The following is a 25356-nucleotide window of genomic DNA, read 5'->3' on the forward strand; positions in this document are numbered from 1 at the left end:
GGTGCTTACCCGGGTTTGAACCCACGATCATCGGTTAAGATTCACGCGTTCTAACCACTAGGCGATCTCGGTCATAATATTAGTATAAAGTCATTCCAAGTTTTTCAATATATGTATATATTTTTTTATTACAGTGCTTGCCTTGAAAACAAACACGTCAGTTCGGGAGCTGCGACTCGGCGACAACCAGCTGTCGCCGTCTGACGCCGTGCAGGTCGCGACACTTTTGCGCTACAACACGAGGATACACCTGTTGGATCTCTCCAATAATCAGATACAGGTGAACGCCATTCAAGATTAATTAATAATAAAAATAATAATAAATAACTTTATTCACCAAAAAAGAAACAAAGACAATAAAATTAAGGTACAAAACCATAAAAAAAAGAGTTAACAATATCATAATTTGGTGAAAAGCTCGTAGTCTCAGCTAGGCTGCTTTTCAGTCTACGCCTTGTACATATGCTGCCAACACAAACGCTACATTCAGTGCAGTAAAAGTTTATGCATATCATATAATATATCCATGCGAATTTAAATCAATGTTTATGTCACCAGTTACAAATACGTATTCATATTTTGGTGTTAAAAATAATAATTAGATGCTAGGGCTCCGAGAGCACTTCTGGGAAGGTACCACCCACCCATCAGATATATTACCGCTAAACTGCAACGCTTAGTACTGTTGCGTTCCGGTTTGAAGGGTGAGTGAGCCGGTATAACAATAACTGTAGGCACAAGTGGCATAACGTTGGTACCAAGGTTGGTGGTGCATTGGCGATGTTAGGAATGATTAATCAAAATTAAAAAAAAAAAAAAAAAATCAAATCTTGCAAATGGTCACCACCTCATTGCTGGCAAGTGGTCACCACTGCCTATAGATATTAACACTAAGAAATATTAACCATTCCTTATAACCCCAATGCATCAGAACCATCAGGTCTACTTGCCAGTCTGCCTACATATATTTAATTTAAAAAAGAGGTTATATATATTTAGAATTCAGGAGTGAAACTGATTTTTAAAAAAACCTCGAATTAATCTTTTCAAAAATGGAACACCGAATCATACAAATTGATGTAAATAACTCACTCAATTACTGTTAAAAATCCAAATAACGCATTTGAACACATTCAACAAATCACAAGTCGCGCCAATTATTAATTAATTACTTTACCTCTATGACCACTAGCAAAATGGCGGTTTGAAATTTGCGCGCGTTTTTTTTTTTTAACAAAGTGGAGGCATAGGTACTAGGCCGGGAAAGCGCTAGGCAGAAGAAGAAGAAGAAGAAGAACAACGCTGTTGTTGCGGTCAAGGAATCTTCTAACAATGTAATATATTGTTTGTTTTTTTTTTCAAGGATGCGGGCTTAGCGCATATAGCGTGTGCGTTGGAGGCTCAAGCGGCTCATACACCGCCCTCGCCGTCTACGATCCCTCCGCTCTACGGCCGTGGTAAGTGTATAGGCTAACATTTCATATATAGTTTTACATATATTTGATAATAATAATAATATCCTGGGACATTATTCACACACGGCCATCTGGTCCCAAACTAAGCTTGTACAGAGCTCGTACTATGGAAACCAGACAACTGATATACCACATATACTATTTTTCTTTTGTAAATACATACTTATATAGATAATTACACCCAGACTCAGGACAAACAGACATGTTCATGCACACAAATATCTGTCCTGGGTGGGAATCGAACCCACAACCTTCGGCGTGCAAAAATGCAAGCATCCACCGACTCGTCATATTGATTATTATAATATTAAATATTGATAGGGAAATCTACCATGGTATAAACCTTGAGTGGGATCATCCCAATAGTAATGAGGGAGGAAGACAAATATATATAAATTGTTATAAGTTGGAAAGAGATAGGAGATATCATTATTTTTAATACAACATTTTTCCATGGTAGCGTGTCATTTCAAGCTCAGAGTTGTTTGTGTTTACTCCTCTCGTGATTGGAGTAGCCTATACAGTACTTATCTAGACACGCGGCAGCGTATCAAGCCATTTTTTTTCACGCCGTGGAAACCTTCAGAAAGGTACCCAGATCCCATGGGGGGGGGACTGGGTTATGCGGTATTCTTACCCACTAAAACCACTGCGATGGCTGCCCTCAGCACGGATCGGAGAGGCTGCGGATTCGTGTCGATATAACGCATCCGCGGCCTCTCCCGTGCTTTGCTCCGTTCGTGTCTCGGCGGAGCTCCCCTGAGCTGTATTCCGTTGAGAATGTCCAACGTAACTGAACTATATATTTGTTCTTCAACTATTCCCTCGGTAATCTAGAGACGCGGTAGCGTGTCAAGCCAAGTTCAAGCTAATGGAACCGGCGAGCAGCACCGTGTGTTACACCAAATATTTGGAGACACTATTGACTTCCTCATAACTCCAAAACTATTTCACATAAACATGTCAAATTTGGCTCATATATTGAGACCTACGAGATACATAAACACACCTCAAACTGTTATTTAGATATTAACGTCCAAAAATCGACATTTTATCACTGACATTATAGATTTTGTACTATAGGTCAACAACCAATCGTGGTTGAAGTAAACAACCAAGGCATATATCATAATATTGAACTTGGCTCCCATTTCACATTTATGTTTTTGATGGAATGTTAACAGTAACAGCCTGTTAATGTCCCACTGCTGGGCTAAGGCCTCCTCTCCCTTTTTGAGGATAAGGTTTAGAGCTTATTCCACCACGCTGCTCCAATGCAGGTTGGTAGAATACACATGTGACATAGAATTATAATCACAAATTAAGCACATGAAAATTCAGTGGTGCTTACCCGGTTTGAACCCACGATCATCGGTTAAGATTCACGCGTTCATACCACTAGGCCGTCTCGGCTTGAATGTTAAGTTACTAAAATATTGTCAGCAAATTATTTTAAATATATATAGGAGTTGTTTTTTTTTAAATTAATTTATTCACAAAAATATATTTTGTATTTTATTTCAGCGAGCGGTTACGAGTCACGTGGCCTGGCGTTCCTCGTTCTCTGGAATAATCAACTGACGCGGAACTGCGCTCCACATTTGGCTAAAATATTGGTAAGTTCAATCCTTACTTACTAAAAGCCGAGATGGCCTAGTGGTTAGAACGCGTGAATCTTAACCGATGATCGTGGGTTCAAACCCGGGCAAGCACCACTGAATTTTCATGTTTATTTATAGAATAGGAAGGTGGACGAACATATGAGCCACCTGATGGTAAGTGGTCATCAAACGCCCTTAGACATTGGCATTGTAAGAAATGTCAACCATCGCTTATAGCCAATGCGCCACCAACCTTGGGAACTAAAATTTTATGTCCCTTGTGCCTGTAATTACACTGGCTCACTCACCCTTCGAACCGGAACACAACAATATCAAGTATTGCTGTTTTGCGGTAGAATATCTGATGAGTGGGTGGTACCTACCCAGACGATCTTGCACAAAGCCCTACCACCAGTAAAAATGTGCCTAATTTGTGTTTATAATTCATCTCGTGCTTGACAGTGAAGGAAAACATCGTGAGGAAACCTGCAATACAAACAGAATTCTATTTAATTTCGTTTTCTCTGTACGAATTTTCTATTATATATTAAAAAGTTCTATTCGTGTCGATAAAAAGAAAGTTTGAATTCAAATCGAATGAACGATTCGATCCGGTCCGCTCGGGCCGCAGTGGTATATAACGCGGTGTGTGTGCAGCGCACGTCGCAGTCGCTGTGCGTGCTGAACGTGGGCCGCAACGCGCTCGGCGCGGACGGCGTGCGCGCGCTGGCGCCCGAGCGCGCCGCGCCCCCCGCGCCCCCCGCGCCGCCCGCGCCGCCCGCGCCGCTCGTGTCGCTGGGCCTGCAGGCCGCGCGCCTGCCGCACGACGCGCGCTCCGTCGCGCTGCTCGTGCGCGCGCACTCCTCGCTGCAGGTACCGCTCCCCCCCACCACAGTTATTTATCAAGCCTTTATTGCACACTATTCACAGATACATTAACGTATATTATAATAATAATATCCTGGGACATTTTTCACGCACGACCATCTGATCCCAAATTAAGCTTGTACAGAGCTGGTACTAAGGAAACCAGACAACTGATATACTACATATACTATTTTTCTTTTTGTAAATAAATACTTATATAGATAATTACACCCAGACTCGGGACAAACAGACATGTTCATGCACACAAATATCTGTTCTGGATGGTAATCGAACCCACAACCTTCGAAATGAAGGGCAAGCATCCACCAACCACGCCAACCGGCTCGTCAAAGTATGCAAAGGTGACCTTATCGCTTGCAGTGATCTCTTCCAGGCAGCCTCTATAAAAAAACAAATTTTTAGTTTTTTAACCAGGAACATGAATTGGCCTAGGGTGCAATCAACTTATAATTTAAATTTATCGAATATCGACCTTAATAAAAATATGTAACATACCAACATCCTACTCTTATATACATACTTTCAGGGAATTTCATAGTTTGGCTGCTTTAACCGTAAAGTAATTGCTGTACATTTTAGTACAGCTCTAAAGTCATCAGCAATTTATTATCTTTCTCAGAGCGCAAATTTATTGATGTATGAGAACGTTTTTTTTAATTTTGAGGGAATTATTTGGATGGGACAGTTTTGAGCCTTCACATTAACTCTATCCAGAATAATAAATTAAATTTCACTTTTAAAGCTTATCTAACAACTATATGACGATAATGAAATTAATTATTTGTTAAGACTTAATGATATGATTAATTTAATGTATTTATTGATATTAGTTTTAAGTTTTTGTAAATATTTTTACGATAATCGTGGGTTCAAACCCGGGCAAGCACCACTGAATATCATGTGCTTAATTTGTGTTTATAATTCATCTCGTGCTTGACGGTGAAGGAGAACATCGTGAGGAAACCTGCATGTGTCTAATTTTACTGAAATTCTGCCACACGTGTATTCCACCAACCAGCACTGAAACAGCGTGGTGGAATAAGCTCCAAACCTTCTCCTCAAAAACGGAGAGGTGGCCCAGCCGTGGGACATTCCTCCATCGATTCTTCCATCTCGACAACAAAACATACTGCTATATAATTTATTTAATTTATTAAATTATTTAAAAAATTTACATGTTCCAGAGACTCGATCTACGCGAGAATAAGTTTAGCATCACAGGATTGGAAGCGATCCTGAGCGCCATGAAGGAGAACACCACCCTGACTCAGATAGACTTGGACGATCCGCCTGTGAGTTTCTTTATTCTCATCTATAATAATAATGTCCTCCAGACGGATTTCGGCCTCGGCGGCCAATCTCAAGAGAGATTAGCCAACTGCGCAGGAGATATTATATTGCACAAGTGTATGCGCTAACGCAGGTGCACTCTCTATTCCCTAACTCTCATAATCCGATGGGACGGCAATCCAACACGACCAAAAAGAGTTCAGGCGCAGCATCAACTGTTTTACATGCTTTCCGAGGCACGGGAGCTTACACGCTTCCAACTTCCAGACTCCGGGCTGCTACTGCGAATTTTCTAACAGAAAAACCAAATAACTTTTTAGTGGTCTGACCTGGGAATTGAACCCAGGACCTCCGGGTCTGCGGCCTTACACCAAGCCACTAGACCAACGAGGCAGTCGTTGGTTATTATTCTCATCTATACTAAAATTATATGATTTTTTGTATGTTTGTTTGTAATGGATAAACTCGAAATCTACTTATGCGATTTTGAAAATTCTTTCACGTATAGAAAGATACATTATCAGCGAGTAACATAAGTTATATATATTTTTTAATTAGAGTTATCTACGAAAAATTCAATAATGAATCCCAAGGTATCACATTTTTTTCCCAATATTGGAGTCAAAAAGGTAATTGTTCTAGACGAAGTCGGGGCAGGCCACTAGTAATAAATATAGGACATTCTATATATCTATTCTTATATTATAAATACACTACTGAACCGATTTTGATGAAGTTTGGTGTGAAGAAAGCTTGATCCCAAGGAAGGAAATTGATTACTTTCTTATAGAAACTCCTCCCCCAACACCAACGTCTCCCCCTCTTACCTAAAATGCGGGCGTATACTAATACTTTCTAATTAATTAAAATTGAATATCGTTGGGTATCTTTATTTTTTAAATTTAAAATATGTTGGCAATCTAGCAAATGGTACACCTGATGATAAATGGTCATCATCGCCATTATATTCGCACTGTAAGCTAAATTAACCTTCCCTTCCAAGGTCAATGAGCACCAAACTTGGAAACTAACTTTATAATAGTTCGTAGATACACCGGCTCACTCACACACACACAACGGAACCCAACAATACTAATTATCGCTTATTTTATTATTATATTTATTTTCCTTAATTATATGTACCAGGAAACGAATCCCTCGTCGGTGAACGCACAGTCGTGTACCGAGGCGGCGACGATGGCGCGACTTTTGAGCGACATCCGGGCGATTTGTCGCAGGAACGAATCCGACAACGCCGCGCCGGACAGACTCCTTAGAAAGATCAGCTTGACTTGCCACACAGCTCCCTTGCCTAAGGTATGTATTTACCTTGGTTGCGTTTTGAATGCAATCTCGATCAATGATATCGAGTCAATTTCAAAGCTGTTATCGGAAATTTGGAAGAAATATTAAAGTGGATATAAGTAGTTAAGTAGAATAAAGAATATTGCAGACATACTGGCATTTCGATTGGGATAGAGTATTGAATAATAATAAAAAAAGTTGCGTGTTACGGAATATGTGTTGTGTACTTCAGAGCGCAGTGTGCGAGGAGGGCGGTCGTAGTCGCCTGCGGTCGCCCGCGCCGTCCCCCGCGCCGTCCCCCGCCGGCAGCCCCGTGCCTGCGCCGGCGCACTCGCGCTTCTCGGTGAGTCCGGTGTGATGACTCATTCCGACCGATTTTTGTCTTGGTGGCCATTTTCAAAGGATACTAACCAATATTATATTACATACAAAAGTATGTACGCAAAGTTAACTGCATTCTCTATTCTCTCACTCTCATAATCTGATCAGGTGCAGTGCGAGTGCAGGACCATGGCAACACCTTCCGAAGTACCCACTAGACCAATGAAAATAAATTATCTTTATATATTATAATAAAAAAAAACTACATATAAATGATTTCTAATATGTTTTTTTATCATGTGACAAATGCACAAATAATATATACACACTGTCCATTTTGTGTGATTTTCTTTGAAATAAGAAAATTCATTCATTGAATTAAATTCGTTTTTATATTTTCAGGTAATACCGGTGACCCCGGATAGAGTGACTCACAGTCCGAGTCCAAATACTCCCACGAAGACCGGCTTCTGTTCAACACCGTCTAGATTTAAAGTTGTGCAGGTACTATCAGAATTAAGCAATTATTTTCACTGTCTCGTTACACTAATGGCTAGAATGTAAGACCGCAGATCATGAGGTACTTGGTGGAGACCTCTGAGCTTACCGTCGAAAAATTTTCAGTAGAGGACAGTGGCCTGGTCGTTGAAAGTGCGTGCACTCACGTGCCTCGGTAAGCACGTAAAGTCGATGGTCTTGCGCCTTAAATACGTTACGTCGTGTCGAATTTAAATATCTGAGTATAATACTGTCAAGTACCGCGTAGTTGGCAAGTCTGCGTTAAGAATGGCCACCATGGCTCGAATCATTTTATTAAATTGAACTGTTCCCGTTTTCACAGACAGCAATAAGAAAAATACTTATTTTATTTACAGGTAGCCGAGCCCCCACAGATTCAAATTCATCAAGCGCCAAGGAAATCCCCGTCAAGATTCTCCGTCACGAGGAATTACGACACAATTTATAATCCGACTCTACCACCGACCTCACCATCGCCGTCGCCGTCACCGTCTCCGTCGTCATCACCGGCGCCCGAGTTACCCGGTGATATTAAATTTGATAGATTTCTATCTAGTGATGATGAGAAGAAGGAACCAATTGTTGATCATGAAATTCTGAAGACATCAAAACATACAAATGATACAATAAGAAACAAAAATAGAGATGAAATATCTTCGTCCGATGTGAATAAAGTTTGTAAAGAAGAAATTAAACCTAAAGATAACTTTGAAATTATTAAATCGAAAACAGAAATCAAACCTGAATATAATAGTAGTAAAACGGTTGACATAGCAACGGAGAATCGTTCGCTTGATACACAAACAAAAGGAATCATGACGGACTTCAATGTTGAAGTTGAAATTGATGAAGTTGATAAAATAATTGAAATTAAAGCTGATAGAGAGATGAAGAATGACGAAATCAAGATTGATAATATAGTTAGTAATGAAAAATTGGAAACTGAACAAATTATTAACAAAGCAAGTGACATTGAATCTTTGAATATGCCCGAATCTGTGATAATGGAACCCATATTAAGTGATATAAAACTTACCTTAGGACCGGGAGCTGCTGAAAATATTCATGAAATTATTAAAATCGAACCGGAAACAATATTAAGTTCAGTTTCCGTGAAAAGTGATATTGTGACATGTGAAGCTAGTGATGTCAAACATCATAGTGATGCGATCGTTATTAAAAATATAGATTCGTTGGAAAACGAAAGATTTTTAAAAGACAGCGGTGATTTTAGCAATAGTGTGAAACAATTAGACATAGTTAAAATTAGTGACGTTAGGGACTCACAATGCGTTAAAAGTGATAAATGTAACGTTAACAAAAACATTACGTCTCATAATGAGACCATAGACAATATCGGTGATGATAAAAGATTACAAACAGATACGAATGTTAAAAATAGTGTAGGTATGAGTGATAATGTTAAAACGGAACCATCGGTTACAGTTAGCGAGGATAGAACCAAAGTACATCTCGACCAAAATGTAAATAAAATAGATAATAAGGGAATAGCAATTAAACAAATAGCAGCAATAACTCAAGGTATTGATAACATTATACAGGAAATGAACGATCTGTCGTCGATAAGTAGAAATAATACTGATTTAGTTATAGTTCACAACATTGTACCTGCTCTTAGTAGAGATAGTGTAGTTTTAAAGAAGAATAAAAGCGAATCTAGCTTAGACAGTCCGGATCTAGAAGTTTCTAGATTGATGAGGAAACCGGTCAGTGCCTTCTGCGATAGCAGTTCATCTTTGGAGATATCTGGAAGTTCGGTCGAAAGCCTTAATACCGAGGGCCGTATAAAAGCAGCCAGGGACGATTGCGTCCGTACGATGTCGACGGAGAGCAGTGTCGAGTCGACCAGTGATGTGACACCAGTTAACTTAAATATATCGATAAGTTCAAACGAGAGTGTGTCGCCGATTATATTTAATACGAAGAAAATACACGGCTCGCTATCGAGCTTAGAAGCGAGTGTTAGTTCTGTTGACTCGGCGAGGCAGGAGAAAGTTATGGTGACGTCAGCGGATTCCGGGATAGAATATTCGTTGCAGAATCCCTCGGATGTGAGAGAGGATAGTTCGTCGAACGAAGGCACGTTGACTTGCAGTTCGAGTTTAAAGGAATCCGTCAAAAAAGACGGTCAGGAGACTTTGACGTCTCCGAAAAGGACGTCCAGTTTATTGGACGTACCGGCGTTGAAGTCCAAGGGTTTGGACAGAATGAGGAAGATATCGTGGGTGGCGCCATCCGCTAGCTTTCATTTGCCAAAACCAGAGGAGAGGATCGAGTACAAATTGCCGAGTAATCTGGAAAAACTCTTAAGTCTTTTCCAACATCCGAGCAGTTTGTTCTCGAGGAATAGTGATGATGAGAAGAAGTCTACATCTAGCACGCCGCCCAGAAAAGACTCGTCTCTAACGAGTTCGTTTTGGTCCTGGGGTAGTGTGACTGAGAAGAACGACAAAGATGACACAGACAGCCTCTCTGAGGCTACAGATTCAACTCTGTCCGAGCGAGTCCAAGTATCATTCGTTGACGAATCATTTTCGAGAAAACTCGACAGCAAAACACCATCCACTGACACGGACAACACGTTAAGCGAGTTCCAGACTTTCCCAACCACTGGTGATACCAGAGTTACCGAAATAACCACCGATGACAATTTAGTACAAAAATGTTTAGCTTTAAGCGATAAATGTATAGACGCAAGCACGGATCAACCGGCGTGTGATAAAATAGATCTCAATGAGCCCAACGACTTGAATAACGTGTACGAGAACCGGTCCGGCGATCGACCGGAAACCGGTGCGTGTAGCGAAGCTACGTTAGTTAAGTTAGATGATGAAAAAACGGACGTTAGACCGCGATCGTTCGCATCGGTTCTAAAATCGTCCGGTTCCGAAAATTCTATGGAGAAACAGACCAGCCCGGAAACGGGTCAGCCGGTAGACAAACTACCCAGCAAAGTTATACGAGGTATCAAAGAAAATATAAGCCCCGAGAATACATTAACTACAAGTATAACCACCAGAGCCATAGCAATGGAGCTCACAGACCGTCAAGGGAAGAACAAAACAGTTGTGAACGCTGTTTGGGAGGTCACAAATCCATTGCAAGAGAAGACTGAAATTAAAAGCGAAGGAGCTAGAGTTCAAAGCGATTTAGCGCCGATCGCGACAATTGACGAAACGAGTGACGTAGCAGCTGACGATCTAATACAATTAGCGTATATCGACGACGCGAAAGACGACGATAGGATTGTGGAAATCGAGAAGGAAATAGACGAAGAGAAACGAGAGTTGTGTAATGTTGATTTAGGAAAAGACGCTCTGTCGTATTTAATGTTCGAAAATCAAGAATTCGAAACGACGCCAGCGGAAAAGTCCCCACAAGGATCACTTGCGCAGGAGTTGAGGGATGCGGAAATCAAAGAAATGTTGGATCTATCACCGGAACTGGTGATCGATGAAGCCGTTGAAATACCTGAAATATTCACAGTCGAAATTAAGGGAAGAAGAAGTTCTCCAATTATACCCGAAAGGGCTAAAATTAAAAAGTCGAATTCACTCGAAGATTTGACGAAACGACCCGTCGAGGAAGAGAAAGACAGCCCCAAGTTGAAGAGTATAGCCTTCAAAGTGCCTGAAAGTACTACACCGAGAGATATACCAGAACGGAAGTCGAAACTGAGGAGTAGAAGCGGTTCCAGTCCGAAATCGTTACCAGAGAGCTTAAACAAGCCTTGCCCATTAATCAAAATGGATTCAATTTTGAGTAAAAAGAAGAAAAAGGTATCCTCACTAGGGAAAATAGCAAGAGATTCACTCTTAGCATTGAATATGAGTGAAGAGGAAATAGCAGAGTTCCGAAGATCATACAAACTGACATCAGTGGAAAGCCTCAGGTCGCTCGAATCGGTATCCGAAGACGCGAATTCCCAAAGCGGCACATCGTTCGACTCTAGATGCAAAGCTTGTCTGAGAACGTCTCAAGAAAGTCTGATGTCTCTTGATTCTATTACTGAAGATTGTAGATGCGTCGAAAATTGTGAAAAGCGACAAAATAGATGAATGTGTGTTTTCGTTTCGATTTTGGCGGCATCCATGTCGCATACGGGTATAAAATGGCTTGGTGGAGCGATCAATTTTTTCGTCTTTCTAGTATTATTTCAAGCCAGAATTTCAAATGGTTGAATAATTTATTTAATGTTGTATTATATAATGTACAGACATAGCATACCTTCAGAATTTTATATGATAAAAAAAAATGTTTCGCGTAAAACGTCTTACATACAGACGGTTATTGAACTCGGTGAGATTTAAAGATATTGATTATACATTATATATTAATGTGTCGTGGGAAAAGATTTTTTTAAATTTATAAAAAAAAAAAAAATTTGATTGAATTTTTGTACTAAAATTATGGCAATTTTTAAGGTTATTCGTAAAATTGGAGAAGTTTTCAATGATCGTCCGTATAGAGGGTTCGGCTTTGCGGATTAAAAAAAAAAAGAAATTTCGTCGCCATATTTAATTCGCGGCTTTGGATATTACGGATGTAACTCGTTGATTATATTTATCGATTGTCGATAATCGATATATCAAATTGATGTATCGATGTTAATTCTCTTAGAAAAGAAAGTTGTAATTGTAAAAAAATACGTAGAATTAAAAAAAAAAATTAGGACGTTCAGATGAATTCTCATTAATTGTCACAGTTTTATTTAAATAGACGAATAAAGTATGTACTTACAGAATTATTATTTATTTCTATCCAAAATGTTGCCAAACCATAAATCAGCGTTGTCTATGATAAGAAAACAATATGGCGATTGGAAATATGCCATTTTTCAAAGACAAAGAAAAACATTCCTTCATTAAAAATGTGCTACCGAAATGTAATTAATTAAATGATCATAAAAAAATAGTTAAATCGAATTAGAAATAAACTACGCTGCCATTAAATTATTATGTTTTATCAAAAGCAATTGCGTATTGCTGTATATACAATTAAATAATGTTACTTAGAGTGGAATTATTTGGCTTTCTATGTAAGTAATAAGGGAGTTATATCGACTAGTTGATCTAGGGGCTGCTTTATATTATACTACTCATATATATACATTTCGTGCTATACGGTGAAGGAAAACATCGTGAGGAAACCTGCATGTGTCCAATTTCACTGAAATTCTGCCACATTGGAGCAGCGTGATAGAATAAGCTTCTCCTCAATAAGGGAGAGGAGGCCTTAACCTGTCAGTGGGACATTCACCGGCTGTTACTGGTAACTGAATATATAATATACGTACGAAGTCTGTTCGCTCGTATTAACCTATATATATCAACAGGATAGGTTACAGAGCAAACACACCCCGCCCTCTGCCGGCGGGGTCGAGGTCCTTCTTTTATTATAGAACGTCCGCGCTTAGGCGTATGACGGGGTCATTGCACACATATTGTCTTCCTTCCTGAAATCCGAGGAATCCGAGGTTCGGCAGCACAGGAGGCGCCCTTAGGACACGCGTATTCTGAGCCCTTAAGTGGGCTCCCAGCATCCGGCTGAGTATCTTACAGACTCGTCCCCCGCCCGGTGACGCTGTCGAGACCATTTGGGCCAACAGCAGCAAGTCAATTCGAAAAAGAAAAAAAGTACTGACTTTTTTTTTGACAAGGAAGGATTTTTGAAAATTTAACCCCTAACTTAGTGATGCAAGGGATGACAGTTTGTAAGAAAATCTCTTAACTTTGAAGAGATGTGGAGATTGGTGGAGCAATTCTGAATTATAAGGCGAACGAAGCCAATACAATAAAGCGGTTTATTATATACTACGTTTTCAGAAATATAAAAATATAAGTCAATGTTGAGTTTTAAGTTATTTACAGGCTTTTTAACTGTTACATACACAGAACGTAGAAGCGATAGAGAGAACGCGAAGCAGCTCCCTCAACGAATAAACCAATTAATAATCAACTACAACGAACGCGGTGTCTTAAAAATCAACGAAATAATTGACATACGAGCGAAGTACGAGGTCTCGCCTCATTTCGAATTGGGTTACGTCGTGTCGGAAATATTGGAACGGTAGATGATTGCATTATTTTCATTAATTTTAAGCCGGTTGGCGTGGTTGGTAGATACTTGCCTATCGCGCCGAAGGTTGTAGTTTCGATTCCCACCCAGGACAGACATTTGTGTCCATGAACATGTCTGTTTATCATGTATTTACAAAATAAAAGTAGGATGTGTAGTATATCAGTTGCCTGGTTTCCATAGCAGAAGCTCTGCTTAATTTGGGATTAGATGGCCGTGTGTGAATAATGTCCCAGTATATTATTATTAATTGTCACTGAGTTAGCTGACATAGATTGCGCACACGCAGCCTTGAGGCATACTTATCAAAGATATCGAAATGAGATCATAGACAATTGTTAGTACTTTGTATAGCTTTGGAATATTCCTAAAAATAATATTTTAATGACGGGCAACACCTATCACGCTACGTGATGGTAAATGGTCAACATCGCCCATATACATTGGCACTGTAAGAAATATTTACCATTTCTTACGTCATTGCTGTTTTCCGATATATGACTCATGGTACATACACAGACGAGCATGCACAAAGCCCTACCAAGTTAACCTCTTAGCCACTCTTTTTTATAATTTAATTCATATTTGAACAGATTTTGAGCTCCTGTTATTATATGAGTGGGTCGTAAATCTACAGACTCATAGTCGCATAATAATAATTACTCGTCCCTCGCTGTACGTCTCTACTTGTGTTTATATAATCGAGAAAATAAGAATTGTACTTATTTTACAAACGAAATTCTATGATTTTATTTATACTCCATTTTTGTCTCGATTTATGCCTGCCTCGTTGGTCTAGTGGCTAGATATAAGGCCGCAGATGCCGAGGTAATAGGTTCAAACCTAAGATCACGCCAATAAAAAGTTATTGGGTTTTTCTATCGAAGAATCTCAATAGCAGCCCGGAGTCTGGAAGTTGGATGTGTGTAGACTGCCTCGGAGAGCACGTAAAGCAGTTGGTCCTACGTTTGAACTCCGATTGCCGTTCCATCGGATAATGAGAGTGAGGGAATAGATATTACACCTGTGTTAGTAAGTAAGTGAGTAAGAATTCTAATTTTCAGTTACAGAAAAATGGTCCTCCTCGTCATAAAACCAATTGACTATATATCTGACGTTGTACTCGAAACTTTAAAACATACGGAACTAATCCAAAGTCTTTTCCTCGAGATTTATCACCTAGTCCAAATGTTACACGAGATAATGCGCAAATACAAAACCTTTAAGGAGTTTTCGGACAAGATGCAGTACGACAGAACTGTTATAGATGAATATAACAAGAAATTAAAGATGAATCAGTTAGAAAGAGAGAAGGAGAGGAAGAGGAAGATAAAGGAAATGAAGAAGCGAACGAAGCTGTTCATGAAAGGAATAATAAATATAGCCCCCCCAAAGACTAAACCGAAGAATAAATGGTGGCCAATTGACTATGGTTGGGAAATTGATTATTATTGGTGAATGTCTGATTGAATATAAAAAATATATTTATTATGGTTGTTTTTGTTAGTAATGTGTCAAATCCTTAAAATGTAATTAATTGTCTATGGTCTCCAAATAAATAAAATAGAGCCGAGATGGCCCAGTGGTAAGAACGCGTGAATCTTAACCGATAATCGTGGGTTCAAACCTGGACAAGCACCACTGAATTTTCATGTGCTTAATTTGTGATTATAATTTATCTCGTTCTTTACGGTGAAGGAAAACATCGTGAGGAAACCTGCATGTGTCTAATTTCACTGAAATTCTGCCACATGTGTATTCCACCAACCCGCATTGGAGCAGCGTGGTGGAATAAGCTCCGAACCTTCTCCTCAAAAAGAGGAGAGGAGGGCTTTAGCCCAGCAGTGGGACATTCACAGACTGTTAAAGTCTCCAAATATTCTTTATAAGATTGCTAGTGCGCCACAAGGCTACGGGTGAGTGAGATCTATGTCAGTTAACTTGGTGACAATTAATACGATAATATTGTATAGTTGAAACCAATAATAGATACAATAATACACTTGTAACGTTAATATTCTAAATTTTAAGCGGGTGCCGAAAGCGCAGCTGCTAATGTTTTAAATTTTACGTTAATTAGTTTAGTAGTAGTTGGTCTAGTGGCTTGATGTAAGGCGGCAGACCTGGAAGTCCTGGGTTCAATTCCCAGGTCGGGCCAGTAAAAAGTTATTGGGTTTTTCTGTTAGAAAATTCTTAGTAGTAGCCCGGAGTCTGGAAGTTGGAAGTGTATACACTCTCGTGCCTCGGAAAGCACGTAAAGCCGCTGGTTCTGCGCTTTAATTCTTTCCGGTCGTGTCGGATTGCCATTTCATCGGATTATGAGAGTTAGGGAACAGAGAGTGCACCTGTTTTTGCGTACACACTTGTGCACTATGATATCTCCTGCGCAGTTGGCTAATCTCTCTTGTGATTGGCCGCCGTGGCCGAAATCGTTATGGATTGGACATTATAGTTTTTTTTACAATTAGATATCGCAAAAAAAATATAAAAATTAATAAATCCCAAATCCCTCCCATCCTTCTTAATGATACAGCGCTTCTGATGCTCCCAACGATTATAAAAATTTAGGGCAAATAATAGATAAGTCGCTTTCTTGGGTTCCTCAAGTAGCAGAGGTGAGTCCAAAAATTTTCTCCTCCATTGGCTCTCTCAGGCGCTGGAAAAAGTTTTTGCCGTATAAAACCAAACTCGCCTTAGCCAACTCTTTGCTATAACCTCTATTGGGCTATGCCGACTCGGTCTATTTAGGTTTTTCTGAGGAACTGCTAAATAAACTAGAGCGCTTACAGAACATGTGTGTTTGCTTCATATTTGGTTTACGTAAATATGATCATATTACCCAGCATCGTAAAACACTAAAGTGGCTGCCAATACGGTTACGTTGAAATATGCATGTCCTTTCTTTGCTTTATACCATACTCTACCATCCTCAAACTCCAACCTACCTAAAAGAGCGGCGGTTTACCTTCCTTGGCTCTCATACACCAATCAATTTACGCTCTGAGCAAGACAATAAATTGCTAATCCCTCTGAGTTGCAATAAAATTTACAGCAATTCCTTTACCGTTAAAGCAGTTAAACTAGAGAATTCCCTGCCTCGAGAAATTCGTCAAGCTGAATACGTACATATCTTTAAGAGTCGTTTGCATAATTATTATCTATTGTTGGAATATACAAAAATTCAAGCCTCCATAGATAATAGATTTCTCTTTCATTATATTATTCAATCTTTTACTCATTCACATTCGCTCACCACTCATTCAATCGACGAACATCTTTACTTTGATTATTTAATATTCATTATTAAAATCATTGTCAAACAGTGCAGACGTGTCTTATTATACCTACCCCATTTCCCTTCAGGTTATGGGCCCAGGTCATGTTTAAAGTTGTTTAAATAATTAAAATTAATAGTAAAAGTGTTTCTCAAATGGATTCGCGAAGTAAAAGAAATATACAACAATTTAACGGTGATCGCTATAGTACTTGGAAGTTTCGTATAAGGTCACTATTAGAAGAAATGCAGTTATTGCCTGTTATTGACGAAGAACCACCACCAATACCAGATAATGAGTGGATTAAGAAGAATATGCTAGCAAAAGGTACGATTGTAGATTACTTGGGTGACACATTTTTAAGCTTTGCAAGAGGTTCTTCTACTGCAAAATCCATAATGGCCGAGCTAGACAAAGTATATGAGCGGAGGAGCTTAGCGACTCAATTGGCTTTACGTAAACAGTTACTTAATATGAAACTACAGTCAGATGTGACACTATTCGAACATTTTAACAATTTCGATAATATCATTACCGAATTAATATCGGCTGGTGCAAAATTGGATGAGATGGATAAAATATCACATTTACTTTTAACTCTACCCACATCATACGATGGTGTTATAACGGCGCTGGAAACACTTGGAGAGGAACAATTGCATCTATCTTTTGTAAAAACTCGTCTTCTAGATCACGAAGTCAAACTAAAGAATACCACGACGACAGAACTCAAAGTTTTACATACATCAACGAATAAATTCAAATCGCAGAACAAAATTGGATTCGATAAAAAGAAATTATATAATTATTATAAAAAGAAGTCATACACCGGAAATTCATCATATAAAATTTCAAAATTATATTGTGATCATTGTGGACGACGAAATCATATTTTATTTTTTTTTATTTTTTTTTATTTATATTTGGGAAACATACAGTGTGTTATTACATAGAATTAAGGAATTATTACTAAATCATAAACCAATAAAGTTTCCACTTAAAAATAGTACAAATGTTAGAGTATGCGTGTAAAAAAGACAACAGAAAGAGACAAAAATACAATGCAATCTACGAGTACAATCATATCGACTAATTACAAAGTTAAAAAAAAAATCAAGAAGTTAAATTACAATAATATTAATGAACATAAATATAAACAATGTCATTAAAAATATTTAAATTTGATTTCAACAATTAAAGTAACATCATAAATCATCAATTTATGGCAAGTAATTGATTCAATATACATATACATTATTAATCTACAAAAAAATATTAATTTTATTAATTATTTATTAAACAAGTATTCTTTCAATAATTTTCTTATTTTATTAACATTCTCTGTTGTAAAAAAATCAATTTCGCTAAATCGTTTATTGTAATCGGTGCAGGCTCTGTATACAAATATATTTTGCGCATACTTGCTTCCGGTGAGTGACGGATTAAAAAGTAAGCACTTACGTGTGGTGATTCGAGAGCATCGGAAACTAATACAACCTAAGAGAAACGGGGAATCAACTAAATTATTAATTAATTTAAATAAGAATATTTGAATATTTGATCTCTGATCGCTCTTCTGTCAGCGAGTGATAACGTATTTAAGCATTCATTATTATGTATAAATTCCTTAAAACGCACAAATCTTATAAATTTATTTTGGACTCTTTTCAATCGGTGTATGTATGTTTTGTAATGCGGATTCCAAACAGTGGAAGCGTATTCGAGGATAGGTCGTACAAAGGAATTATATAGAAGAGTTAGGGTACTAGTTTTCTTGAAATCTTTCGACGTTCTAAGCACAAAACCAAGCATTCGACAAGCTTTAGCCACTGTCTTATTTATATGCAAACCGAAGGTCAACTTATTGTCCAGATGTATACCCAGGTCTCTCACCTCGGTCACTCTATTAATCTCAACACCGTCTAGACGATAATCATATATAGTAAGATCGCGTTTCCGTGAAAAAGGAATGACGCTACATTTATTTATATTTAAATATAGAGAATTGTGTTTACAATATAGACACAATCTGTCTAGATCCTCTTGCAAAAGGGAGCAATCCAACGGAGTCGCAATCTCTCTACAAATTTTCATATCGTCTGCGTATAACAGAATACATGAGTTTTTAATTATGCCATTGACGTCATTATTATATAAATTGAAAAGCAGGGGGCCAAGGTGAGATCCCTGAGGTACACCTGAAGAGACAGGAAAGAAGGATGAGCAATAACCTTTGATTGTCACAGCCTGGCTACGGTTTCGAAGGTATGAACTTATCCACCGAAGTAAATCGCCGTGTATACCGACTTCTTTCAATTTTTTAAGTAATATGTTATGTAAAATTTTATCGAAAGCCTTGGAGAAGTCGGTATAAACTACATCTACCTGGTTGCCCTTATCCATAGATGAAGAAACACGGTGCACTAACTCACAGAGGTTGGACTCTGTCGATCTACAGTTAACAAATCCATGTTGTTGTTCAAGAATAACTGAACGTAATAAAGGAAAGATAGAATCATAGATAATTTTCTCAAAAGTTTTCGCTATGACGCATAATTTAGAAATAGGTCTATAATTCTTTATGTCGTGCTTATTACCTGATTTGAATATTGGTACTATATATGATCGCTTCCATACAGAAGGCATATTACCAGTAGTCAACGATTTATTGAATAACAAATAGATCGGATATGATAGAGTAGCGCGACATGATTTTAATAATAATATGAAGAAGGATTGTCGATTTTTCAAAAAGTTACAACAAAATGGAGGTAGTAGCGGCAGTAAAACAGCAGCTGCGAGCGCTTTGCAAATCAGAAACGATAACGAGGACAGTTTCGCATTTATGTTTTCAACGTGTAAGTTGTCAAATTCTTATAAATATCATATTAATAATATTGTTTTCATTTTAGATTCGGGCGCAAATGACCACGTTTTAAATAGTAAGGAATTATTTTCTTCCTACTCAGAGTTCACAATACCGATTAAAATTGGTATAGCTAAGAACAATGAAAGCATTCAAGCGTTTGGTAAAGGTACAATAAATGTCACTACTAATTTAGGTTTTCAAGGGACGATTAATAATGTATTATATGCGCCGGACGTGCCATGTAATTTAATATCTGTATATCGTATTCAACAAGCAGGTATGGTTGTTATATTTAAAAATAACAGTGTTTATATTAACGATAGTATCAAGTGTTTAGTGTCGAGTGTTATCAGTAATAATTTATTTAAATTAGTTTTTCAAGTTCATACGCGATCTCAACATAATTTAAATTTGTCTCAAACTTCTACATCTTACGAACTATGGCATAAGCGTCTAGGTCACTTAAACAAAAATAAATTTAACATTCTAAAAAACTTAATTGATGATAGTTACCTAATTAATGATATTATGCCTAATGATACATTATGTGAGTCTTGCATACTTGGTAAACAGTCGCGGTTGCCCTTTGCAAAATCAAAAGATAAATCAGTTAGAAATAGGCCACTTTTTATAGTTCATTCCGATATTTGTGGTCCTATTACACCACCTACATTTGATGATAAAAATTATTTTATTACTTTTATTGACGATTTTACTCATTATACAGTAACGTATTTGATGCATTCTAAATCTGAAGCATATAAATATATGAAAGACTACGTAACAAAATGTGAAAATTTATTTAATTCTAAAGTTGTTAATTTATATTGCGATAATGGCCGAGAGTATCTTTCAAACGAATTCAAAGAATTTTGTGTTGAAAAAGGGATAATGTATCATTTAACGGTTCCTTACACTCCACAACAAAATGGTGTATCAGAAAGAATGAATCGTACATTAACCGAAATGGCTCGAACATTGGTTACGAGTGCGAAATTAAATAAAATATTTTGGGGTGAAGCTGTTTTAACAGCTACTTATTTAATTAACATACTACCCACTAAAACTCTGATAAATAAAACACCATACGAAATGTGGCATGGTAAAAGGCCGAAAATAAATCATTTAAAAATGTTTGGATCTACTGCATACGTTCATAACAAAGCTAGAAAAACTAAATTTGATGAGAAATCTTTCAAGTCAATATTGATCGGTTACGATGCAAACGGTTATAGATTATTCAATATCGAAAATAATCAAGTTTTTATAGCTCGCGATGTTATTTTTGACGAGTTAAACTTTGAAAAATCACGCCTTACACGTTGCAGTAGTGACAACATTGAAACCCTTTCAAAATTTAGTAAGCCCGAAATTGATTCGGCAAAGCTAAAAATAGATCAACAACAAGATTCTTTGAATGACAATTCGTTGGACGGTCAATCGAATACCACTAATTTAAGACGTAGCGAAAGAATTCGAGAATTACCCCCAAAGAATTATAAGCAAATGCACGATCCTGATTTATTTTTATCTCTTTTTAATGATACGCAATCTTTACCTACATCATATAAGAATATTTTCGGTAGGCACGATTCTGATAAGTGGTTGAACGCTATACAGGATGAAATTGAGTCGCTTCGAAGCAACCAAACGTGGACATTAGTCATTAGACCGAAAAATGTTAATATTATAAGTTGCAAGTGGGTATTTACAATTAAAAATAATGAATTTGGTGAACCTACACGTTATAAAGCTCGGTTGGTTGCTCGAGGTTTCACTCAAGAGTATTTACAAGACTATCACGAAACGTTCGCACCAGTGGCTCGGATAACTACTTTTAGATTTATATTAACACTGGCAAATCAGTTTGATTTACATTTACACCACATGGACGTTAAAACCGCGTTTCTAAATGGTATATTGAAAGAAAATATTTATATGGAAGTACCGGAAGGTATTTTAGCAAGTAATAACCAGGTTTGTAAATTGAATAAAACATTATATGGCCTAAAGCAGTCGTCCAGGTGTTGGTATGAACGGTTCAATCTCATTCTCAAGGAAATGGGTTTTAAGAACTCTGAATTAGATCCTTGTCTGTACATATTAGATAAAAATTGTATAGATGAAAACGTGTAAATAGTTCTGTACGTTGATGATTTAATTATTACTACTAAAAATAGTAATTTATTGCAAGCGTTTAAAAACAGTTTAATGCAAAAATTTCAAATGACTGATTTGAAGGACTTAAAACTATTTCTTGGTATTAGAATTCAAAGAACAACTAATACAATTTCTTTAGATCAAACAACATATTTGCAAAATGTTCTAAATAAATTTTCTATGAAAGATTGTAATCCATCGAATTCACCTTTTCCTTCTAAAATCAATTTTGTAGCTTTAAATTCAGACACTCACTATGATGCACCTTGTAAAAATGTTATAGGATGCCTTATGTATGCAATGCTTTGCACAAGGCCAGATATTTGTGCTTGTATTAATATATTAAGTAGATATCAATCTAAAAATAACGAAGAGTTGTGGAAATATTTAAAACATCTCTTACGATACATTAAAGGTACAATTAATTTAAAATTGGTTTATAAAAAATGTGAATATAAAGAGATAATAAGTGGGTATGCAGATTCCGACTGGGGAGGTGACGAGAACGACAGAAAAAGTACAACTGGCTATTTGTTTAAGGCCTTTAATAATTGTACAATTTCGTGGACCACACGAAAACAAAATACTGTCGCCGTCTCTTCAACGGAAGCTGAATACATGGCTCTCTTTGAGGCTGTGAGAGAAGCAGTCTGGATAAGGTCATTGTTAAATAGTATTTCTATACAAATAACAGAGCCTATTGTAATATTTGAAGACAATAATAGTTGTATATGTATTGCCAATAACCCCACAAATCACAAAAAATCTAAGCACATAGATATAAAATATCATTTTATTAGGGAACAAATCGCAAATCAAATAATAAAGCTAGAACCTATTTCCACAGGAAATCAACTAGCTGACATGTTCACAAAAGCGATACCCTCCAAGAGATTTATAGAATTAAGAAAGAATTTAAATTTGTTTTGAAAAATAATTCATGTTTTGTGTTAATCAAGTAAATGAAGGAATGAGTTTATTTAATAAAAAAAAACTATGGTTTATGTAACTAAATAGTTAGTATTTTATTTGTAAGAATGAGTAATGAAAGAAATTATGTTATGGTATTGTAAACTTGTATTTTTGAGGGGGACTGTTGGAATATACAAAAATTCAAGCCTCCATAGATAATAGATTTCTCTTTCATTATATTATTCAATCTTTTACTCATTCACATTCGCTCACCACTCATTCAATCGACGAACATCTTTACTTTGATTATTTAATATTCATTATTAAAATCATTGTCAAATAGTGCAGACGTGTCTTATTATACCTACCCCATTTCCCTTCATCTATCAATATAACCAACTATAATATAGCATGTTGTATTATTATATGTATATGGTTATTTATTTCTTACATAAGTTTATATGTATATTTGTATAAGTGTATATGTATATATATATTTATATATATACAAATATATAGAAGGCGGCTTGTGCAGAACGTTTTTCCCGTCTGTACTGGCCGTCGTCGCGTTAAAAAAAAAAAAGTACAGTCGGGAAAAATGTTTAGCCGCCCCCGCCTTGCCGCCCGCAAGATGCCTCTTCACGCCTTGTTTGAACCCGGGTTGTAAGAGGAGTGGAACACGTGAGCTGGTAAAGAGTCCCATTTTTTGAAAGTGCGACAAAGAAAGGAGTTGCCAAATTTCTTTGTGGCGCGATGGAATTGATGTCACAGTTAAGCGGTGACATCTAATGGCTTTTTAATAATTATTAATCGACTTTTAAAAATGGAACATTTGATGCGTTTTTTTATTTGAAATATAATTGGCGCGTCTTGGGAGTGAGTCGTGTGCCGTGTCGTAAAACTGCATGGCGTTCTTATATGTATTGTAATAACAAGAAAAATATAGAATAGAATATGCTTTATTGTACACTACAAAAGCTACAGAAACATACAAGCTATGAATACAAACAAAAAAAAGAAAACTTGTAGTATTTATTCTATTAAAAATACTCTGCGTTTTTTATATTTTACTATATATACACTGGCCGCCAAAAAAATCGACCCACCCGTATTTTTTTACTTACAAAGTTGTTATCTTAACTGTGCGACGACCTAGGTGGATTGTTTTACTTATGGGACATACATTTAACATTTTATTACCCACTTGATATTGATTTGGAGGAGTTGTAAGTGTTATAGAGGATATTTGGAATATTTTTAAAGTATTGATAAGAAAACGTTACTTTGTGCACAAAGTGCATGGTTAGTTTATTTCCAGTTCTTAACGCGGAGTCATCTCGGTTCGATGTTTATTATTGATTAAGTGTATGAAACTTTGTTGAAACAATAATTTTAATAAGTTTAAACATAAAAAAATGGATACTACTGAAGCAGAAGCTGCTCAAGTCGTAGCTCTTATTCATGAGGGGTTAAGTGAGCGAAATGTGGCTAGAACACTAAAATTAAGTCGTTCAGCGGTGCGAAGAGTGTACAAACGCTACTTGGAGACTGGGGAGTATCGCCGGAGACCAGGATCTGGCAGGGGGCGTGTCACGAACCCGACCGATGACCGTTTTATTGGTTTGACGTCTTTAAGAAACCGACATCTTTCGGCTGTTGACGTTCAAGGTAGACTCCGAGAAAGTCGTGGGGTGTCTGTGAGTGAAAATACTGTAAGAAGAAGACTTCGAGAGCAAAACTTAACCCCTCACAAGCCAGCAACAGGACCAAAACTCACAGCATCCCATCGACAAGCAAGACTACAATTTGCTAGGCAGCACGTCGATTGGACACTGGACCAATGGGAGACAGTATTGTTCAGTGATGAAAGCCGAATGTCTCTAGTAGGCTCTGATGGACGACGTAACGTCATGCGAAGGCCAGGAGAACGCTACTCTTAGTGTTGCATTCGAGAAACAGTCCGATTTGGTAGAGGCTCTACAATGTTTTGGGGAGGTATTTCTTTGACGGGACGCACAGAGCTGGTTTTTTTCCGTAATCGTGCTGTTAATGCTGAAACTTACATAACGGACATTCTGGAGCCTCATGTGATGCCTTACGCTGGATATATTGGGGATAATTTCCAACTTATGCACGACAACGCACGACCTCACGTCGCTAGAATTGTTAAAGACTATCTCAGGGAAGTCGAAATTCCAGTTATGCAGTGGCCAGCCAATAGTCCGGACTTAAACCCGATAGAGCACCTCTGGGACCAGCTAAAACGTACGGTTCGAGCACGAAATCCAATTCCAGAAACCCTGAATCAACTGGAAGCTGCCCTAACTGAAGAATGGCAACGGACCCCACAGGAAGACATTAAAAAGCTAATCAGGTCACTTAATAGGCGTATGCAAGCAGTGATTAGGTCAAGAGGAAGAAACACTCCCTATTAAAGTAAGATTTAGGCACCCAAATTTAAAAACAAACGGCATAATCGTTTTGTACACAAAAAAATAAAATTGCGTAAAATTTTGTGTTTTCGTGTTTTGTCAACTAAAAACCTATTTTTTGCGCACTATTTCTGTTTTTGTACAATCCTACAATTGCATTTTTTCATTATCAATCTTAAAAATATAAATATGTGGTAGTTTAAAACCATA

General features: G+C 37.4%; 2 protein-coding genes across 3 annotated transcripts in view; both read left to right on the plus strand.

Annotated features, from left to right (window-relative positions):
* Nucleotides 1-12164, plus strand: part of LOC126779878 (uncharacterized) — a 37612-nt gene extending 25448 nt beyond the window's left edge. Inside the window, exons 6-15 of one of the 2 annotated variants that reach the window (XM_050504010.1) lie at nucleotides 135-280; nucleotides 1364-1457; nucleotides 3000-3091; nucleotides 3734-3818; nucleotides 3855-3949; nucleotides 5149-5256; nucleotides 6401-6571; nucleotides 6792-6902; nucleotides 7283-7384; nucleotides 7756-12164. In XM_050504010.1, coding sequence (XP_050359967.1) covers nucleotides 135-280; nucleotides 1364-1457; nucleotides 3000-3091; nucleotides 3734-3818; nucleotides 3855-3949; nucleotides 5149-5256; nucleotides 6401-6571; nucleotides 6792-6902; nucleotides 7283-7384; nucleotides 7756-11478 — 4727 coding nt within the window. In that variant the 3' untranslated portion in view covers nucleotides 11479-12164. Of the gene's footprint in view, nucleotides 1-134; nucleotides 281-1363; nucleotides 1458-2999; nucleotides 3092-3733; nucleotides 3950-5148; nucleotides 5257-6400; nucleotides 6572-6791; nucleotides 6903-7282; nucleotides 7385-7755 lie in introns of both variants that reach the window. The other variant, XM_050504009.1, reaches the window with a different exon arrangement.
* A 226-nt stretch (nucleotides 12165-12390) lies between these two features.
* On the plus strand, nucleotides 12391-14987 carry LOC126780115 (uncharacterized). The gene is made up of 3 exons (XM_050504382.1): nucleotides 12391-12458; nucleotides 13291-13489; nucleotides 14563-14987. Exons 1-3 carry the CDS (start codon nucleotides 12425-12427, stop codon nucleotides 14954-14956), a joined length of 627 nt encoding a protein of 208 aa, XP_050360339.1. The 5' UTR covers nucleotides 12391-12424; the 3' UTR covers nucleotides 14957-14987.
* The last annotated feature ends 10369 nt before the right edge of the window (nucleotides 14988-25356 follow it).

Source organism: Nymphalis io, chromosome 30 (genome assembly GCF_905147045.1).
Source record: "Nymphalis io chromosome 30, ilAglIoxx1.1, whole genome shotgun sequence".
NCBI classification, from domain to species: Eukaryota; Metazoa; Arthropoda; class Insecta; order Lepidoptera; family Nymphalidae; genus Nymphalis; species Nymphalis io.